At 45.9% G+C, this 21,177-nt stretch overlaps 1 protein-coding gene across 1 annotated transcript in view; it reads left to right on the top strand.

Annotated features, from left to right (window-relative positions):
* The window catches only part of TAOK3 (TAO kinase 3), a 141,940-nt gene that overhangs the window by 108,427 nt on the left and 12,336 nt on the right, over positions 1-21,177 (top strand). The window contains exons 14-16 of the mRNA XM_067550123.1: positions 10,172-10,306; positions 17,998-18,234; positions 18,897-19,025. Coding sequence (XP_067406224.1) covers positions 10,172-10,306; positions 17,998-18,234; positions 18,897-19,025 — 501 coding nt within the window. The remainder of the gene's footprint in view (positions 1-10,171; positions 10,307-17,997; positions 18,235-18,896; positions 19,026-21,177) is intronic.

Here is a 21,177-nt window from a genome sequence, read left to right on the forward strand (position 1 = left end):
ACTGAGTTTGTAGATAGGGTGTGGGGGAAGGCCTGCCTCTCTAGGCAGGGTGGCTAGTCACATCAACTCTGAGCCAGAGGTCACAGCTGGTTCCAACAGAGTCCATGACACACAAATGGGATAGAGTGGCAGAGAAGTCAGGAGACAGCAGCATGCCTTCCACTGCCTCCCTTTCCTGCGCCCCACTGCTGCTGTAGGATCTCTTGATCGAGCAGTCTGCTGGTCCAGTGACCAACACCACATTTCTTAAAGAAGCCCCGGTGTCTGTCACGTCTCCATCCAGCCCCCACAAGCTACCTGGGAGCTTTTTCCTTCCCAGTGTGACTATCCTAGTGTTTGATCTCTGTATGCTGTGCTAATCTGGCTAGTGTAGTGGAGAAGCGTCGAACTAACTTTGTAGCTGGAATGTGGATCAGTCTCTCTCTAGAGAGAGGGGTAGGTAATTGTACTTTTCTTTAGCCAAAGGTCGTGTTGCTTATGGATATACATTTCCCTGGCTATCTTCCTTTGGAAGTGGATTCAGCCATTCTTCTTTGAGTGCTTGCTCCTGTTGATTCCAAGTAGGAGTGTGCACAGTCACTGGAAGGCTTTTCCTTTAGTGGTATCTGTAAGGTCGACTCTGGATCCCCCTGGAGTCCTGCCTTCATGGCGCCGTAGATATGGCCCTGCTAATCCCCCACCTCTTCAGTTCTCTCTTACTGCCCATGACGGTCACTGGACCGTCCATCTTCTCTTGCTTTGCAAGCAGCTTCCTAGTGGTTGCTTGAATTGATACCTGTAAATAGTCAAATAGTTTGAATTAGTTTGTAGTTAGAGTTAGTTTAGTTAGATAGGACCCTGCTTATCGTGGTCATCTCCCCTTCCCTTGGGCTGAGGCAAGCCTCGTTCCCCCAGCTTTAAATCATGCAGGGCTTGCAAAAAGCCCATGCCCAGGGGCGATCCCCGTACCACTTGTCTAAAGTGTCTTGGGGAGACCCACTGGAGGATCGCTGTAAGATCTGCAGGGGATTCCGCCCTAGGACAAAGGAGAGGAGCCAGAGATTGAAGTTCATCCTAACAGAGGCTGCTCTCCGGCCACACTCAGCACCGAGTCCAGCCGAGCAGACACCTAGTATGTCAGCTTTAGTGCGGAGTGCACCGGTGTCCTAAGAGAGATGCTGCCAAGGAAGGACTCTGTCTAGAGACCCAGCACCATCCTGGATCACCTCACAGATGTGGCACCGCTCGCATTCCCCAGTTCCACGTAAGAAGCAGAGGAAGATGGATGGGGGGTGCTCGCCGATGTCCAAAACAATGGGGCGTCAGGGCTCGAGCAGAGTGTGACCTGCGTTGGGCCACTCAAGTGCTGCACCCTTGGCCACACCACCGTCGACTCTGGCCATGGGAAGGGGTCTGTTGAGTCCAGTGCCTTTGGACTTCCTGCCCAAGGAGACCCACAAGGAAGACCTACAGCTCCCCTCCATGCTGGAGACCTTTGAAGTGGCCAGGGAACTGATAGAAAGCACAACACCGCTGTCCCCTCCCATGTTCAAGTGTGCTCCGGACACCAGACCACCAGTGCTGAAGAAGAATCTGGTTCCATCCAGGGGAAAGCCGGCTATGATGCTGCGGTCGCCATCTCCCCGGCACCGCTCGCTGGCACCGACGGGAATCACACCACCCTGGTCCCCGCAGAGCCAGTTGTCAGACTCCAACTCTAAAGCAGAGTCTTACTCCCCTGGGCGTCGCCGGCATCAGTCAGAGAGGCAGTACCAGAGGATTGAGACTGGTCAGCCCATGCCCATGCCTTGGCCACCGCAGTGGCAAATGTCAGCTCAGTGGCCTTTTTTTGGACCCTTTGGGTGTTCCATCAGGCTCAAGGGTCACAATTGGGACGGTCTCTATCGCTTGTCTCTGGGATCAGATATCACCCACCTCGATTGGAGGATGTGCTACCGCTCAGTACTGAAACTGGCACCAAATACGATGCTGTGCCCAGCACCGAGCATGACGGCTATCCTGGCACCGAATTTGAGGAACTGACACCACGGGACTGTCTGGAAGCAGAAGGTCAAGAAACTGCCCTGGTTAGAGTGTCGTCATCTTCGTTCCCAGATGAAGCAAGTTGCGGATGACAGCAGACCCCATCAGGAGCTCTTGAGGAGGGTGGCACAGAATTTGAGGCTCCAAATTGAGGAGGTCTCCAACAACGTAGACCCTATGGTAGACATTCTAGCCTCTGTGGGCTCATGCAGGGCAGCACTGCCAATAATAAAGGCCATTCATGACACAGCAAAGTCACTATGGGACACTCTGCCTCAACTGCAAAGAGGGTAGAGAGAAAATATTGTGTACCCTCCAAGGACAACAAATACCTATATACTCATCCCCCACCAGGGTCACTCGTAGCTGCAGCAGCCAATGAATGTGAGAGGCAAGGTCAGCGCAAGGCCCCACACCAAAGGCAAAGGGTGCAAAAAAATTGGACCTCTTCAGGAGAAAGGTGTACTCGACTGGAGAGACTCCAAATCCATATTGCAAATCAGCAGGTGGTGTTGAGTAGATACAACTTTAAGTCGTGGGGGTCTCTGTCAAAGTTCTCGGAGTCTATACCATCAGTCTCCAGAGTGGAGTTCGCAGTCCTGATAGAGGAAAGCAAGGCGATTGCAAGGGTCTTGCTTCTGGTGGCACTGGATGTCGTGGATGTCGCAGGTTGCACCACGTCATTGGAGGTCGTGATTCATCAGAGATGGTTGCAAGCCTTGGGCCTCCCACATGAGGTCCAGCAGATGATTCGGACCTTCCTTTCGACGGAGCTGTTCTTTGAGAGGGAGACTCGAAACTGCATAGCCTTAAGGACTCTCGGGATACTTTAAAGTCCCTAGGCCTCCAGACGCCAACGCCGCAGAGAAGGCTTTTCAGATCTCAACCCCTACCTCAGTTCTACCAATCCCTGCACAGGTAGGAGTATAATCATAAAAGGGGGAAGAAATGACAGGAGGAAACCCTCTCAGCCTTCTACCAACTCAAGGCCCTGGACCGACGAGGCAATCCTCCAGTCCCAAACAGAACTTTTGAGGGCGCGCCTGAGGATGGCGTACCAATTCAGGACTCTGATCCTTCACCCCTCTTCTTTTTGGACCAGTTATCCCACTTCTACCATGCATGGACCCAGATCATGTCAGATTGCTGTGTGCTAAGTAGAACTGGGATACTCCCTTAAATTCAGTTTGCCCCCTCCCCTTCCTGCCACACACACCCACCCGTATTAGAAACCCTCCACTGGGGGCTCAATCATAGTCAGTCTGTGCAGGACTCTCCTTCTCCACACCTTACCCCTCACTGTCCCTGGTCACTGATGCCCCGGCAATGTGCTGGGCAGCTCATCTGGGAGGACTCAGGACTCAAGGCCTCTGGACCCAGGCAGAGATCTTACTCCACATCAATGTGAGAGAACTGAGGGCGGTACGCTTGACCTGTCAGATCTTCCAAGCCCACCTGTATTGCTCATGATGGACAATACAACAGCAATGTTCTATTAAACAGACAAGGTGGAGCATGCTCCTCTCTCTTGTGCCAGGAAGCCCTCAAACTGTGGGGCTTGTGCATAGCCCACTCGATTCACCTTGAGACGTCCTACCTGCCTGGGTCGCAAAACAAATCGGCAGACCATCTCAGCAGGTCTTTTTCCAGCCACGAGTGGTCTCTCTGCCTAGATGTGGTGGACAACATCTTCCTATGGTGGGAGTTCCCCACATAGACCTGTTTGCGATGAGATGCAACTGGAAGTGCATGCAGTTCTGCTCCTTCCAGAATCGGAGCCTTATCCCTTGGACACACTGTCTGTTTTACACGTTTTCACCAATCCCACTCATTCACAAGGTCATGAAAGAAAGGTCCTCCATAATTCTGGTATCCCCAGCATGGCCGCGCCAATACTGGTGTACCATGATCCTCAACCTCGCAGTGAAAACTTCTATCAGTCTGCTGCTGGTTCCAGACTTGATCACTCAGGACCACAGCCCCTTTGTCACCCCAATCTAGAGTCTCTCCACTTCATGGCATGGAAGCTCCATGGCTGAACCCTCTGGAACTAGAGTGCTCAGAACCAATCGCAGGTACTCCTTGACAGCAGAAAATCTTCCATCAGGGCCACTTACCTAGCTAAGTAGAAAAGGTTCTCCATCTGGTCAACGCAGAAGGATACGCCTGTGCTGTCATCAGTACCTTTCATCTTGGATTATCTGTTACATCTCAAACAGCAGGAGCTGTCGGTATCGTCAATTGAGGTCTACCTGGACCCAATCTCGGCGTTTCATGCATGGGTTGCAGGCCGTTCAGTCTTCACCAACCCCATGGTGGGGCGTTTTCTTAAAGGTCTGGACAGGGTATACCCTCGAACGCATCAGTCAACTTTCCAATGGGATCTCAATCTTGTACTGTCAGGACTGGTGGGTCCTCCATTCAAACCTCTAGCGACATGCTCACTTCTCTGTCTGTCCTGGAAGACAGCCTTCCTAGTACCATAATTTCGGCCAGGAAAGTCTTGGAACTCAGGGCCATCCCGTCTGAGCCTCCTTATATGGTTTTCTTCAAAGACAAAGTTAACTGCAAATGAAAACAAAATACATGTACAGATGTGGCAATGCCCCACTCCATGATGCCTACGTGGCGTTGTTGGTTGGACCCAGAGAGGAGGATACTTTGGGTGGGCAACCAGTGTAGGAGGGTGGATGGCGTAAATAGGGGCAACTTGAGGTTTCTAATTTACCCCTAGAGAATGAATAAGATACGATGGGATTTTCCTTCCAGTTGGGGAGGATGAATGGGGCCTTTTGGAGACTCTGGCTCATTTGAGTGGTGAATTCTGGGCTGCGAGTGACGAGTAAGATGTGGTTATGTAATGGCTTCTTGCCTGCCTGCCTTGAACGATTCCAAGCATTGTTAGCAGCACGGAGCGTTTAGCAAAAGGACTCTTTTCGAAATGTGATCCTAGCTGCAGGTTGTTGATACATCTGATATGTTGTGCTAAACTGAAGGGGTTCATCATTTTATTCCTTCTTCCCCACTCCCCCCCCCCCCTTTGAATTCTGGGCAATGGAGGTGGTTGTCACAGCCATGGACTCCATTGTACCGTCCCTTTAGGGTGCTAAGCATGGTTAGTTCAGTAATTCCCTTTCCTGTTTGTATCTAGAAGGCTGGCAGTTCTCTTGGTCTAGTGGATCCTGTTGTCCAGGTAGCATCTGTCCTCTTGAGCTGCCTGAGGGGAATATGCTTGCTATGCAACTGCTTCTTTCTCCTAGCATCAATCAAAATACAAAATGTCAGTGACTGTTCTTTTGCAGAGAAAAGCTTGGGAATTAAGCTTCTTGCTGATCAAATGTGATCAGCACTGGTGCATATTTTCTGTATACATGAATTTCTCCAATCAAATTTCTCAATGAGCGAAGATCATGGAGATTTTTCTCTAATTTTGTGTTGCCTTGATTCTTTGCACTTAAATGTGTCTGCTTCACCTTTCACAGGATTGTATGGGCAACAATGATTTTATGTACTGAAACTCTAAAAGGTCAAATGCAAACTGTGGGCCTGGTCATGCTCCTGTCAAAATCACAGCCAAAATTCCCATTGACCTCAGTGTGAACAGGCTCAAACCATATATACTTAATATGCTGAGTTCACCCTTTCTCATCCCCAGCTATTGCTGGCTTCTGCTCTGCAGATATTTTGAGCATGTGTGCGAGGGTTATGTTTTAGAAGTGTTTTCTGGTCCATGCAGCTGTGAATAATGCTCTTTGGAGTGGGTCAGTTTAAAAAAAAAAAAAAGGGGGGGGGGGAGGGGAAAGACCTAATTAAGCTAATTCTCATGAGTGTGGTCAGGAAAGAACTTGATCAGACTATGTGGTCAGAGCAGTGGGGGGAGCACGATGTATTCAGTAATATGAGTGCTGTGAGTATCAAGATGTCCTTAGAATGTTGCATTAGTATGGTGGGTTAGTTTTTAAAGATTGTTTCTCAGTGAGCAGAGCAGAGGATGGATGGTCTTGTGTTGATAGCACTGGGCTGGGACTCTGGAGATTGGAATTCAGTTCCTCACTCTGCCTGTGGGACCTTGGGCAAGTCACTTCACTTCTCAGTGCTTCAAATCCCCATCTGTAAAATGGGGATGCTAATACCTTACTGCCTCACAGGTGTGCTGTGCGGGTAGTCATTCATGTATATAAGATGTTCAGATGTGATGGGACCCATATAAATACCTAGAGAGAGCCTGTTTGAACCCAGTTATGTGCCTTATCCTGTCCAAGTCAACAAAATTTATATCTGGGATAGACCCAGATCCAGCCTTGCCCAAAGTTTGGAGTGTTTGGATCCAAAGGTCTGGTTTCACCTGTTGCGGAGGTTGGCTTGAGATGCCAAGTTTGGCTCCTAAGAGCTTCAAAAGAACCAAGCGAGGGGGATTGGAACCAGGTTCCAAACTGGACCCATATCTGCTGGAAACAAGGAATGTTGCTCAGGCTAATGGCAGAAAGGAAGCAATAGAGGAAACTTACAGAAACACATTCTTTGAGCTTCTCTCTCTGTCTCTGTAGCTGTTGGCCTCACTACCCAGTGTATGCTTCACTGGCAGAGGGAGAATGGGATTCTTGGCGGTTTATTTGTCTTAATTCCTTTTACCTATTTGGTGCTAGCTGTAACTACAATAATGTCAACCAATGGTCTTGACAACGATATTGTCTGCGTATTTTTTCTGGCCAACCTGATAAATTTCTCTTAAAATGTGTTGCCCTGTTAGCTCACACAAGGTTGGTTGAGAAGTATTTTCCCATGTGCTGGAGAATTTGCCTGTGGCAGAAGCCCCTACCCTGACTCAGGGATTCCAAGGACCATCATTGGGCTTTTGTCTACTTCAGGTTCTCCAGCCATTACATTTTCCTTTTGTGGATTTACAAATAAACTGCCCCATTCCTCAACTAGGTCAACAAAGGGCTGTTGAAAGCATGTATTTTATTCACATCTTGCAAACTGTTCTCTGGGCAGTTAGATTCTGCCCTAAGATGCTGCTGCACATAAGTCAATGGAAGTTGCACATGAGACTGTGAAGACGCAGTTTTAGTCTTTGAGAATTCACCCCTTAGAGAATCCAAGGGATATCACCTGCTTATCTCTTATGGGAAAAAATTAAAACTAATGAAACAGGGTCCAGGAGAGGCATCATTTCATGCTGTCTTTTGGATATTTTGGAAAATGTAAAGTAGGATATTTCACTTAGAAAACTCTTTTTACAGCAACTTGATTTTTTTCATAGGAATGTTTTAGTATATTGCATTGACCTCCACCATGCTAGTATAATAGATGCTGTCCTACTAAAGACCTACATCTTTTGCATGCCTTCACCTGTTCAGAAAGCCCCCAAACACGGCATTTCTCCGTGCCTTGCTGGACTCTGGAGAATCACTGTTTCAACCAGTGGTGTCCCTTCCCCTCAAGGCTCTGAATTGAGACCCCGATCCTTCCAGCCAAAAAGGAGCCCATCAGTGTAGTGTCTTAATCTGTTGAAGGGTTTACTGTGGGGTGATGCAAAGTGTAGCCTCCGTTTCGCCCCTGGCCACGCACTCTAGTCCCTGGCCATGCAAGAGCCTAGGTGTGTCATTGCAGTGTGGAGAACTCCAGAAGGCCTCCGTAATATACTTCTAGAATTCTAGTTTGGAACATTTTTAGAAGATTTATTTTTAATGGCTGGCCCATCTGCTTGGAACACTATTGTACATCCCATCCGTAATCTCTTTTAGAGAGCCCTTAATTACTTGTGCTAGATAACCCAGAGCACTCTGATCCTACAAAGGTTCATAGATTGATATTTTCCCAGTAGACCCACAAGAATCTAATTAGCTAAAAAATATTCTTGAAATTTAAATATTTAATCATGATATTTGAGTAAAGATTGGGATCTAAGATTTAGCTTCGTTCAGGCACGTGTATACATTTTAGACCTTCCTCTCTCATGCACACACACAGCTGAAAGCTAAAATTCAGACTAGTTTAAGAGCATAAGAACAGCCATACTTGGTCAGAGCAATGGTCCATCTAGCCCAGCATCCAGTCTTCTGACAATGGCCAATACCAGATGCTTCAGAGGGAATGAACAGAACAGGTAATCATCAAGTGATCCATCCCGTCAGCCATTCCCAGCTTCTGGCAAACAGAGGCGAGGGACACTTCAGAGCATGATTTTGCATCCCTGCCCAGCCTGGCTAACAACCATTGATGGAGCTGTCCTCCATGAACTTAACTAGTTCTTTTTTGAACCATGTTATGGTCTCGGCCTTCACAGCATCCTCTGGAAAGGAGTTCCACAGGTTGACTGTGCGTTGTGTGAAGAAATACTTCCTTATGTTCGTTTTAAACCTGCTGCCTATTAATTTCATTTGACGACCAATAGTTCTTGTTATGAGAGGGAGTAAAATAACACTGCAAAATCCCAAAATGAGGGACACAAGAAAAACTATTGGCTTAAAGCACTTAAAACGATGTACGGTTCACTTCTGGATATAAACATTTCCTATAGCCCTTACTTTTCTGCTACATATTGTTCCCAGTATAGAAAGTGCGCACCAATATGTATAAAATGGAGATACACATGGGTATTAAATGAAGTCTGATTGAGAGGTGTGCTCCTAGGAGGTGAGGAAGAAGCATGCCAAGACACACCTTGTCTACTCTAGAATTTTTTCATATAATTTTCTACTAGGAGTACTCCTGGTAATGGGAATGCTAGAGTAGACCAGCCAGGAAGAGTGGTTTCTTATCTTGCTCAGAGCTGGTCTAGAGGACAGGATGGCTACAGTGTCAGTGGCCATCTGCACTATTACCATCACCATGTATTCAGAAATAATGACTCAGGCCTCAGAAAATCAGATTTTTGTTAAAAATAGTTTGTGAATCAGGGTGTTTTTTTTTTTGTTTTTTGTTTTGCCTTTTGTTATGAGGACCTTTATGATTCGCATTTCAGCCTTTACCCCGTAGCCACAAAGGCCAGAAACCCTTTTTCTTTTTAAATGAAAACAGAGATTCTCATGTAATTGACATCAGGAGCTGGGGCTTTTACAAAAACATCGAATCACAAGAGTTGGCAACATGGCATCTGTAACTCTGTCTGCTCCACAGCTTCCACCCTTGCTAGGTCCATTGAATCTGCCCTGGTGAGAGCAGCAGTTGAAAATCTGAGGCAAGAATTCCAGTGTATACTGTGTGCATGGCTGGGCTGACCTGGGAACACAGCTTGCAAATACTTTTTCCTTTTGGAAGTAATTTATAGACATTTCTCTTAACAGGTCGTCAGCAGTGATGGCTTTTCAGAGGCCTATCTAGACAAGGCATGTATTCTGATTGCCCAAAGAATACTGCTTATTATTACCCCACTTAAATGCATTGTATTCCAGCTGCAAAATCACTAAATTCTTAAGCCTCTGACAATAGAGAGTGAGCGATTTCAGAGAAGACCATCTGTGGTAAACTTGTGAGCTGTCTCTTTAAATGGGGGGGGGGGGGGGAACCCTTTGCAAGGCTGTGGAGAGAAAGTGCTAGAACTGTGCACGATCATGACTGGAAAGCAGGATCCCTGAGTGGTCACTGAGTCTTCCTAGCACAAGATAGGAAAGCTGGTCTCTTCAAGCCTGCATTGTTTTTAGGCAGAATGGTCTTTCTTCAGAACAGATAGCAAACAAAAAGATCACATTAAGGAGAAAGCAAATCTTGCGAGGGAATGAGGCAAAATCTTGCTCTTGTGTTAAAAGGGAACAGCATCCTCCTTGCTAGACATGGAAATCACATTTTTAAAGGGATTATTTGGTTGCAGCGATTTAAGCAAACCTTTCTGAAGAGCCTGATTGTTCTGCATTGCTTTGTGCTTTTGATTCTTTTTTTTGCACATTTGTAATTCTGGAGGTTAAAAAAAAAAAAATTTCTGCCAGGGATTCAGGAGGCATCCCACTAGCGATCAGCTGACATTCTTAACTGAAGGCTGCAATGTGTTGCTTATTCATTTTGTACTGTGGGAGCTGCAGGGGCTAGCAGAGAGCTAAACTATGCCTTTCAAACAGCAGTGCTTGTGCAGAAAGAGGGGTGAGAAAGAGGCAGCCGGCGAGGAAAGAGCACAGCTGGACTTTCTCCTTGTTTTTATCCATTTCTGCAGGATCATGTATTTATAAGGGATGAGGTGGGCCACAGGGATCGCAGGCCTGAGCTGCGGCCTACCCAGTCAGTCCAGAATCAGGCCCTGCACTACCGGAACCGAGAGCGCTTTGCCACAATCAAATCAGCATCTTTGGTAAGCAAACACCACACCCCACCCTTCTTCCTCTCTGTCTCTTGGGTTGGGAAGGGGGTTAAGAATTTTCTTCTTGCCCATATTTTTTTTTGTTGGTGGTGGTATAGCAGCTAGATGTTACATAGAAAGGGGTGTGTGTGTGTGTGTGTGTGTGTGTGTGTGTGTGTGTGTGTGTGTAAAAGAAAGATGTAAAAAAATCTAAGCTAGGTGTGTTTCCAGCCTATGTAAAATCAAACACATTTATGAATGAAGTTGATTTCCTCTCTTATTTTTCTATATTGCATCTCTCTCTCATAGGGATGACTACTAGTACGAGAATAATCTGTGTGCATGCATATATATTTATTTGCATGTGCATAGGTAATATATTTTGTTTAAAAAAAAAATCAGTGCTGATGTATTTGATCATTTAAAAAATGAGACAATTCCCTTCCAGGGATGAATTGCTGGCTATATATGGCTCATTGATTTATTTATTTCAAGCAACTGTATTTACTGCATTTTTTCCCCATTCAAACCCATGAAACATTGTCTGGCTCCAATAAATGAGGGTTTACAGCAGGCTGTGGGCTTACAAAGGGAGGAGGAGGAGGGGTTGGTAGGATCAGCCAGCATTTGTACTATTGCAAATGTGATGGGTGTAGATGGCTTTGTAGTAGCAAAAGGGGTGTGTGCCGGAAGAGTTAGTTTTCTTGCCTCCTCCACCATCTCTCTCTCTCTCCATACACACAGCCTGAACGAAGGAGCAGCCTTCCGAGGCGAGAGAGATGTCGTAAGCAAGAAACAGGGTCCTCCTAAACTAAAAATAATTGAAATATTAAATATTTCAGCCAAACTGATATTAGAGGTCCCATGGGCAGGGAGATTTACAAAGTATCCAGTGTCTGGCACTTGGATTTGCTGCCTGTTATGACATCATTCTAGGCCAACCCAGAAATTACAATGGGTAGCCCTCCCCCTTTTTGTTTTAGTGTGTATCGATCCCCCCCCCCCCCCCCCATCACCACCATTTGCTGATTCCCCGCCATACTCCTAGCTCTTTGACATATACAGTGGGGGGGGAGAGGGGGGGGTTGGGGGTGAGAACCTTAGATTAAAGCCTGTGCAGCAGAGATATTAATATTGTTTCTGCTACTGAAACCTAAAGTGAAGCAATGCAATTCCCACTAGTACCATTCCAGTTGTTGGCCTGCATCTAGGCCAGTGAGTTTCTTTTCCCAGGTGTAACACACGACCTGTGCATTAGAGGTCTTCATGCCAGGGTTCCTGATACAGCAGAGACCTCAGATATCCTAGACCCTTTCTCTGATATTCCCGTGTTGGGAACTGTCTGCTTTTTGTGCACTGTACACTGCCAAGCAATTGTCTGCACTGAACAAGTGGGCTAGCCTCTTTCCAGTCAAGCTGGAGTGAGGGAGGAAATGATAAAACTATTCAACATGTCATGCTCCAAACAAAACAAAACAACCCGCCCCCAACACACACACACACACACACACACCCACCCCCTTGCTGGCTGGTATCTTTTACCCGCTGTGGACAGCTCCTCACTGCCTTGCCCCTAACCCCAGAGGGCATCATTCCTGTTCTCCTTCACCTTGTAATTCTCCAGGGGTTCTATTCTTGTGCCTCAGTTATCAACAAGTGACCCCCTAGGGCTGGAGGAGATTTGAGAGCCCTCTGCCAGCCGGCACCGCGTGCTCATGTGCAGATGAAATGCATTGTCCATACAGTCCCCTGAATGCCTCTGCTCAGGGCAGCTGACATCCCAAGGTCACTCCTACACCCCACTTCATGGCAGCTTCCTCTGGGGCTTATATTATTTCCATTGGGTCTCCGGGGCACTTAGGCAGTGAAGCTTTAGCAAATCCATCAGACCAAATCCCCAGGCAGTTAAAGGGGTTGCTGAATGGGGATGAAGTGAGGCTGAGATGGGAACTCTTCTCTTTCCCTGTCATTTCCACGGGGCATGTTTCTGAGGCGAAGCACGTTGGGGTCCTGCTGGGCCGGTTTGGCATTTACACCAGTGCAATGGTGCATGTGCGCCATAGTGACTTCTGGCCAGAAGTGAACAGGAGACTGATGATGAGTATACCCACCAGTTAAATCTACTCAGTATATCAACCACAGCACCCTCTTCTTGGCTGAAGCATGGGATTTCCCTTTCACCCATCCTTCTGCTTCCAGTGTCTGTATCCATGAACACCTCCCTGTCCTTTCTGATGCCAGGAACGAAATGGAATGACACTAGCAGCTCGTGGAGGTTTTGGTGTTTCTCCCTTATCCCAAAGGAAAAGATTAAAATTGTTTCCCCGTAAAAACCCTTCAGGATTAGAGGAGATGTAGTTGCATGTGTGGGTATTATAATCTTTTGTGTATATTTTATTTCACTTTATAATGGGAATATTTGCTTTCTTTCAGTTCAGTTATATCAGTGGCTTTCCCCCCTCATTTATATAACCTTTTTGTGGTTATATGCCAATACACTTGCAGTTAATAATTCTGCAGAGGGGGAAGGATTCATAACACACCTTCACCCCATTCTGGTTTAGGGTGAGCGCACACAGGGAAAGCTCAGAATTACCAGAGGGGGGTTACTTAGTGAGCATCAGGTGTGAGATTTCTAGCATCCCTGCACAGCCATTCAGATCTCAGTGGTTCGTCAGTCTTCTAATTAATTTTCACTTAGTGTTGCTTCCATAGGGTATCTTAAGTGAGGTCCTGTCTTCTCTACATGGATGTTCGATCCCACGGCACCAGCATCTTCTAAAATAAGAGTAGGATTGATTGCCCATTGCTATCCATCAGTTGCTTTCTCTGGGTTCTGCCGTCCAACCCCAGAAGAGTTGTACAGCTGTGAGACAAGTAATGTCTATATCATAAAGGCCATGGACTGCTCGGATGCTAAATAATTAGTAGAAATCTCTTGGGATGAAAACATCTGTGTAAAATACGTGTTGGTTGGTTGGGGTGAAAAATCATCTTCCAATGAGACTCACTCAAGGCCCTCAACCTGAGAGGTGGACAGCACTGTAAATAGAATGCATTCTGCTCTGGGGAGGGAAGGGTGTGTGCTGTGGAATAGCTGTCCCTGCTGGTTGAATTCAGGAACAAGAACTGCGGTCTTTGAACCTTCAAGCCCTCCCTGATCTAAGACTGATTGCTGTAGTGCAGGCCCTGAGAGGAGATGGGTGTCTCTAAAAGGGCACTATCAATTTGAAATGTAGTCCATTTCCAGAAATTAGTTAAAAGTAGTTTCAGGTAGTTCACCTGCCCCTGACTCCATGCTAAATGTTATGGTTATACAGTCACACGTTTCCATTGATCTTCAATGTGTTTTTCTGCCCTGTTTCTGCATGAGAGCACCACACAAACAATAGGGAAACTGACCGACTTTATAGGGAAAACAGTGGACTACCCACAAAGTGCTGCTAGATGCACAAAGGAAACAAGCTATGGAACAGAAATATTTTTTCTCTAATTGCTTTCAGAGACTGTGATCTTAGGTATGTTTTTGTAACAATAGTAGGTAAAAATGATTCAAGCAAGAGCATACTTGTTAACTTAGAGTGCCTTTGAAGGCAGATTTGAGTCCTCTCCTGGAGCGGAGCTGCTCAGATTTGTTCATAGTGTGGCCCACTACGTAACAGTGCCTCATGAGCCGCCTTCTTGCTCCTTATTCATAGTTCAGACCATCTGCAGTTGTAGAACATCCCTGTGGCAACAGTAACCATCACTAGCATGGGACAGTCAGGAGAAAGCCTTCCATAGGTTTTCCGCTGATTTTTATGTAATATAGTAACTAGAAAGGAGGACTCAGCCTCATGTGCCCAGCCACTTCACAGATCATGAAGCACATGCTTTGGAGATCACCAGTGACCCACAGGCCACAATTCAAGAACTTTCACTCCGGAGTATGGAAACCCTAGTGCCCTTCACCTGGATAGAATGCAGGACACGCTGCATCTTGGTAACAAAGGTCAGGCAGCATCTACCTTGAAAAGGAAGATTTTCAAATCCATTCATTTAGAGACAGGATGCGGTTGGATGACGGTAACAGTATAGTCTGATTTTTATTTATTTAAACTTGGCCCCTTTTTCTAAGAACCCACCAAACTTTTGTATGCCTACCTTCATAGTTGTTCACTTAGTACAGGTTTTCAAGACAATGGCCTTTGGTGCTTGAAATCCTAGGGAGATATTATTCTGTTTGGAATCAAAATGCAGATGAGGGAATCTTGTATTCTCATTCCTGGACCTTAAACTCCTTAAAGCATCTGGTACATGAAGACAGTGTTCTATGGGTGTGGTCACTAAAATAGCATCAGGCCAATTGGACTCCAAATACTGATATATATTTTAATTAATAGACTGTTTTCTGGGTCTGTTGAAAGTCTATCTTGACTTGTCTTTCTCTTGACAGAATCACTTTGGCTGATACTACCCCAACCTCTGTGCAAAAAGTCTTCAATTGATACTTTCCTGTTCTGTTGTCTTCTCATAGTCCTTTTTCTCATTGTAAGAGACTGGGCATGTTTTCTTGAAACACTTCACCCTGCTAGTGGGGGCTGGTCTTCTGGAATCTGGTTATGTGGATTCTGGTTGCTCATCTCACCTGTATATGAGAGATGGGCATGGCTCTCTGGGGAGCGGGTCTGGGGTGTGGGCTGAGTAGTGTGGAGGAAGAAACCCAAGTAATAGGTAGAGCTGCGGAGAGGTTTGAGCTAAACTTGCATGCTGTTAATGTCTGTTAATAAAACCAAATCTCAGGGAGGGTGAATTTGGATTCTGCATAATGTGTAGGGAGTGGTTGAGAGCAGGCTGGAAAAGACACCTGGTTATATATCCCTTAAGCATACTAAAGGTGGGGAGACAAATAAGCATTGTAGTTCAGGGAACATCAGCCCTTGGTAAAAGATATTGTATTTTATTCAGACATTCAGTTCTGTAGATGTCCTAACAACTGTTGAATGTTTATTTCAACAGAGCTTTAACGACTTCTAGTATGTTTGTCTTTAAAGTATTCTGACATTTTCTGATCATCTAGGAAATAATATTGCAGTGAACAAATCAGTCTCCTTCCCTTTACCATTATAATCCGTGGAATCATGTTTGTAAAGTACTTTAATGTCCTTGTATAGTTAAGGGTGCCATTAACATGTCACTGTGCTTTCTCCACTGTTCTTACGATTTTGTGTCATTGACATCTGACTGACCTTCACCCCATCTTATCCGTTCAAAGACTGTCGCTTATCTTGCCATACTTTGTTTCACTTCCTATTGCTGGCATGCAACTGCAAATATATGATCAGTCTAGTTAACTTCAGAGTAGTGTCCTTAGATCCTTTATGTAAAGAGGAGACATTTCTTTCTTTTGCACATATTTGGCTTTAACAGAGTCACAGTTTCTCCCTGGGAATGGAGTCTGATTTAGAGAGAAAATGGATGGTCTGGGTGGATACATTCCACTGAATTAAATGCATGTTTCATTTTTTTTCCTACAGTGCTAGTGGTTGCCCATTTTGTGCCACAAATTTCATTGTTCTTATCAACAGTTATTCTGGGCCTTTGGCTCCAGTTTTATTGGAGGTTCATTATTACGTAATGCTAGCCGTTCTCAGCCCATGACAGGTTCTTTATTCCTCCATCCAGATCCACTTTTCACATTGCACTGCAGAGCAAAGAACTCTTCAGCCCTGGTAAATGGTTTGGCTGGAATGAATTTGAGCTTGCATCCACCATGCTTTCACTCTACAGAGCTACGACTTTCATTCCCAGTGACGTCTCAGCTGTCTTGTCAGACTTGTTCAGTTTTGTTGATTTCGATGTTTTTGTTGATCGCTGCTTCTTGCCAGCTAGTTGTCTTAAAATGCAGAAAGCGTCTGTTTTTCTTCCTTTATTAGAATTCAAGCTATCCAGTGACCCAGGCTGCCCCCTATCCTAAGTCAGTGCTTGGTTCTCAGCTGTGTCTTCTTAACACCTTCTAATGGCCACAGTGATGCAGTCCATTCCACTTCTGTTTCTATGGATGCTGTGGTCACCACTTAGCAACCCAGAGTCAAAAAGGAGCTTGGCATCCCCCAAACTGCAGAGAAAGTTGCCACTGTGCATGAGAATCAGTGTTATATAAAGTTTACATAGTCTCTGTCAAAGGTCTGAGCACCATTTGCTTCTTGCTCAATCTGTGGAGTAAGTGTGGCGTTCAAGCCTACTGCAGGACTACGGTCTCTGATCCCTTGTGCCATCCCTGCCATGCCCAGCTTTCAACCCCAGCGACTAGCTGTAAATAGCAGCAGATCATTAGATGTGGTTTCAATAGGCAAACCTAGGGTCAGATGTTTCACCAAGATGGAGATGAATTTGGGCTGTCCGACAGTGCTCTGCTTTGAATGGGGAACACTGTAACTGGTATTTTCTCCTTAAAATTCCTGGCATAACTGGGGCTGTTCTCTCTCCTTCACACGCATGCACTTAGAGCACGGAAATCAATGTGAACTCTGTGAGTTTGTTTCAGCTGAATAGTATTTGTAATCTGCTTAGACCGTATGATCCACCTTGTTAATACTGTTCAGTTACAGAACAGTGTGCCCTTGTGTTTGGAAACACTGGGTCCAGTGGGCAGGATTGCTCTTTAAGGAGCATGCAGTATCCAGTGCCTTGTTTCTCTTGCTACAAAGCAACCCTCGTTTGTGTGTGCCACTCATGGGAACCTGAGAGCAGAAAGATTTGCTTCTGTGTAGAATAAAAACAAGAACAAGGCTTTCAGCATCCACTGTAAGCAGAAAATAACACTGGCAAGCACATTTTGACCATCATTCAGGAGCAGCTCAGAAGGAACAATGTAAGGCTGTTAAAGTCACTGTGGGGAGATAAAAATCGGGAGTGGGGAGAGAATCCTCATGGGCTGGAAACCAGGTGTAACGTATAAGGTGCAGATGTAGATGGCCAGATAAAGGGTTTCCACCCTGAGTTGTAGTGAAAGGTGGGGGCAAGCAACCAGCAATCTTAAGGTGAACCTGCCAAGGGGGAGCAATTGAATAATGAAAAGTGCTTACCTGGTTTGCTCTGGTGTTACTCCAGGTTAGACTGTGGGTAGGGGAAGGGAAGGTGTGGGGGAGACCATGAGACCTTCAGAACTTAGTGCGGAAGCCTGGAATGAGGCAGCTCCTCGTAGGAAATGAGCATTTAACAAGGGATGGAAGTGGAGTCAGAACAAATGGATTTTGTTGTTCCTCCACATAGCGACCATTTTTTTAACCCTGCCCAAAGCATCAGTGGGAGTTGATTGTGAAGAGAGACTTTCTAGGTCTTAGAGCTGCCTCTGTTTCCAAGTGCACTGCAGGGTTCCCTAACCTGATCAGCGAGGTGCCTGCCTCTCTTCTGCATACGTCTGGACATTGCCTGTAAGGAACATGGCATGTTCCGTTACTGGACATGCACTGAAACGCCTTAATAATGTGGAGAAAACTGGCTGTCCATCCCTGGTAAGAGGAGTTCATGGCCTGTATGATTCCTTCGAGTTGGGCAGTTTGTGACCTTAGACAATAGCTCCCTCTATAAAAACTTGGAATAGCGTTCCTTGGGAGTTCATCTGTGAGCACTGTGAGTTTGCTTAGCAGGTAAGTAGCTGTGAAGGGGAGACTCGCCTGCAAAAGAAACCTCTAATGACTTTTCCTTTTCAATGGCATCAGGTTACAAGACAGATCCATGAGCATGAGCAGGAGAACGAGTTGCGGGAACAGATGTCAGGTTATAAGCGGATGCGGCGCCAGCACCAGAAGCAGCTGATCGCCCTGGAGAACAAGTTGAAGGCTGAGATGGATGAGCACCGCCTCAAGCTGCAGAAGGAGGTGGAGACACATGCCAACAACTCGTCGATTGAGCTGGAGAAGCTGGCCAAGAAACAAGTGGCTATCATGGAGAAGGAGGTCAGTAAGTATATGAACTACATGTCTGGGCCAGGAGACTGAACAGGAAAGTGCTGCAAGTGAAAGACAGGGAAAGACTGTTCATCCATATCTAAAACATGGGTATTTTGGCAGCTGCAAATGGCTACTGTCTGAGGGTGGTTTGGTAGCTTGTTTTACCCAAACAACCAGGTGGATCTCAGCCTAGTTCCTGATGCACAAGCGTCCTGAAATGTCAGCTGGCACTGACTAGTAACGTTGCTGGCATTCTCAGCAGAGAATCCTGCGACAGAATGGGCCATGAAGACTGATCTGCCCTCATAGCCCTAGATGTGGTTCTTCTAGGTCCTGGGATGAGACATGTTAAGTGGGTACGGTAAAGAAGTTTGCACTGCCCTAACCTTTCCTTTTACCAGTATTGAATTCTGTTTAAAAATCCACATGCATACAAGGTGTTCAGGCTAATGCAAGAGAATGAACATTTTCACATGCAGTTTTGGGTTCTGGTGGAAGAGACATGAAACATGAAGACATTCCTGAATGTATGTGGGTCATAAAATTTTTACAATAAACTTCCACGTTGTTGAATACTGGCTAGGGTCTTGCACCATAGGGTACGAGAGTGACAGATGCAGAATTACAGATTGTTTTATGATAGACTCCGTGCACTCTCTTTCTCTCAGGCAAAGGCGGCTGCAGCAGATGAGAAGAAATTCCAGCAACAGATTTTGGCTCAGCAGAAGAAAGACCTGGCGACGTTTTTAGAAAGTCAGAAGAAGCAGTACAAGCTTTGCAAGGAAAAGATTAAAGAGGTAATTACCACCATGTTTCCAAGACCAAGGGGTGTGGAGCAAGTATGGTCCAGGCTTTGTTTTTGATAAACTTGGGCCTGCCCGGTGGCTTAAGGCACATTTGCCACATGGCAATCCAAATTCAGATTCCTAACTCCTCAGGCTTTCAGGAATGGGGAGCTCCTGCCAGCGTCCTAGAGTGACCTACTAATGTTCTGAATGGCATCAGTGGGGCTGCAGGAGGGTGACTCTCTACAAGGCAAGATCTTTGAAACTGAATGTCATGGAGAAAATGAGAGCTCCTGAAGAATTCCCTCAGACATCACCCACAAAGCATCAACTTGGTCATCAGCTTTATTTAAACTGTTCATAAGGCACCTGTCGATAGTCATCAGCGTGCCCAGCAATTACCAATACAAAATCAAAATAAATAAATGGCCTGCCTATGTATCCAGCCAACCCAAGCCCAAACCACATGCCTAAAGGCAGTCACCACAGCAGGTCAAAAGGATCAGTTAACATGAAGTGCAAGGAGAAAAAGGATAGCAAACGAGCAGGAGAAGAACCCCATAAAGGGTGTGATTCAGCAAAGCACTTGAGCATGTGCTTAAATCCCATTGAAGTCAATGAAATTTAGGCATGTGCGTATGTGCTTTGCTGAAGGTGTGCTTAAGAAAATACAGACATGGATAATCTGCCGAAACGATGAGGCATTCACCTCCGTGCTCCAAAAGCAGCCAGCAGGGGACCCTCATTGTTGTCCTCTGAGTGTTCCCTGCCCAAAGAGCCTTGACTGAGAGAGTCCTGCCTCCAGCCCCAACTTTTTTTAATGCACTTTAAGATGCAGAGGTTTATTTGAGATGAACTTAATGATACAAGGAATCTACAGAACCGCTGCCAGCCTTGCATGCTAATGCTAAGCAATGTTGTGTCAGCTGCCCAGGTATTGACTGATTTATACGGGGGAGTTGCCTACTCCTGATCAGAAAATAAACCAGCTGCCTCCCTACACCTAAGAGGGGAAAACGCCTGAGACACCCCAGGTGTAATTATATATCCAGACGCCCTTGGGGCTGGCCAACACACTGTGCAGCCTGGGCTTGAGAGCCCATTTGGCATCTGTATAATGTTGCTCTTTAAATGACGGGGTTCCTGGGTATCCCCACAAGGACTATTTTGCCATTCCCCATCTCCTGGCAGAGCTGAGCACACTTCACGCTCCTTGTTATCTTGCGGGGACCGTGACCAGACAGTAATTCTCTTAGTCATCAGAGGTGTCCGAGAATATCCCGTCTAGCCTACCTTTAATGAGCTGTAACACTTGCTTGAAATTTAAACAGAAAAAACCTTCATCAAATACCCTGTTTTTAAAGGTGTGCGACATCATTACATCGGTGGAAATTCTTCAAAAAAAAGTATATTTTGAAATAGCACTTCACTGAAAACTGCAGCTAAAACCGCTTTAATGCAATTGCACTAAATGTCCAAATGGCGCTGTTCTTCTTGTGGCCTGCCTTACAAGTCTGTTTTGGTACATGACAGAATGTGCATTTACATAGCACCTTGCAGTTGGGAATCAAAAGCACTTTATAAACATTTCATTTATTAAGCTTGCTACCAAAACCCCTGCGTGTGTGTGGACAGGGAGATAGATAAGTATATTATCTTCATTTTGCAACTGAGGAAACTGAGACATAGAAGGATTAAATGACTTACCCATGGTCACAGGACAAATCAGTAGCAAAGTTGGGAAGTGAATCCAGGAGTCCTACCTATTCTCTTCCTGGAGTGCTCTCTAGCAATCCCTCTTGATGCTGTTACATTGTGTTCTTATCATTGCCCTGTATAAGCCCATCCTATGTTTGCCTGTCAATAAGTTTGGTTTGTTTCCTCTTTCTATTCCCCTTGGAGGCAGTATATAGTAGTTCAGGTATAGAGGTGGGTGGCTGGGGACCCATCTGGATCCTGTGAACCCTGTGGTTCCACTCTTGCGATATACTGCACAGTTGTGTAATAAACGTGTGCTTGAGAAGCTGGCCAAAGGGTCTCCAAGCTAGCCAGACTGGCAATGACTTGGGAACCAGTTCAGCTGTAGTTAGCAAATGAAAGTAGTGGCTCTCAACTTAGTACCCAGTGTTCCTTGGTAGCATTAAAGCTGGGACTAGTAATTCCT

This window comes from Emydura macquarii, unplaced genomic scaffold (genome assembly GCF_026122565.2).
Source record: "Emydura macquarii macquarii isolate MOO-44397 ecotype Brisbane River unplaced genomic scaffold, CSIRO-AGI_Emac_v2 contig_1254, whole genome shotgun sequence".
NCBI classification, from domain to species: Eukaryota; Metazoa; Chordata; order Testudines; family Chelidae; genus Emydura; species Emydura macquarii.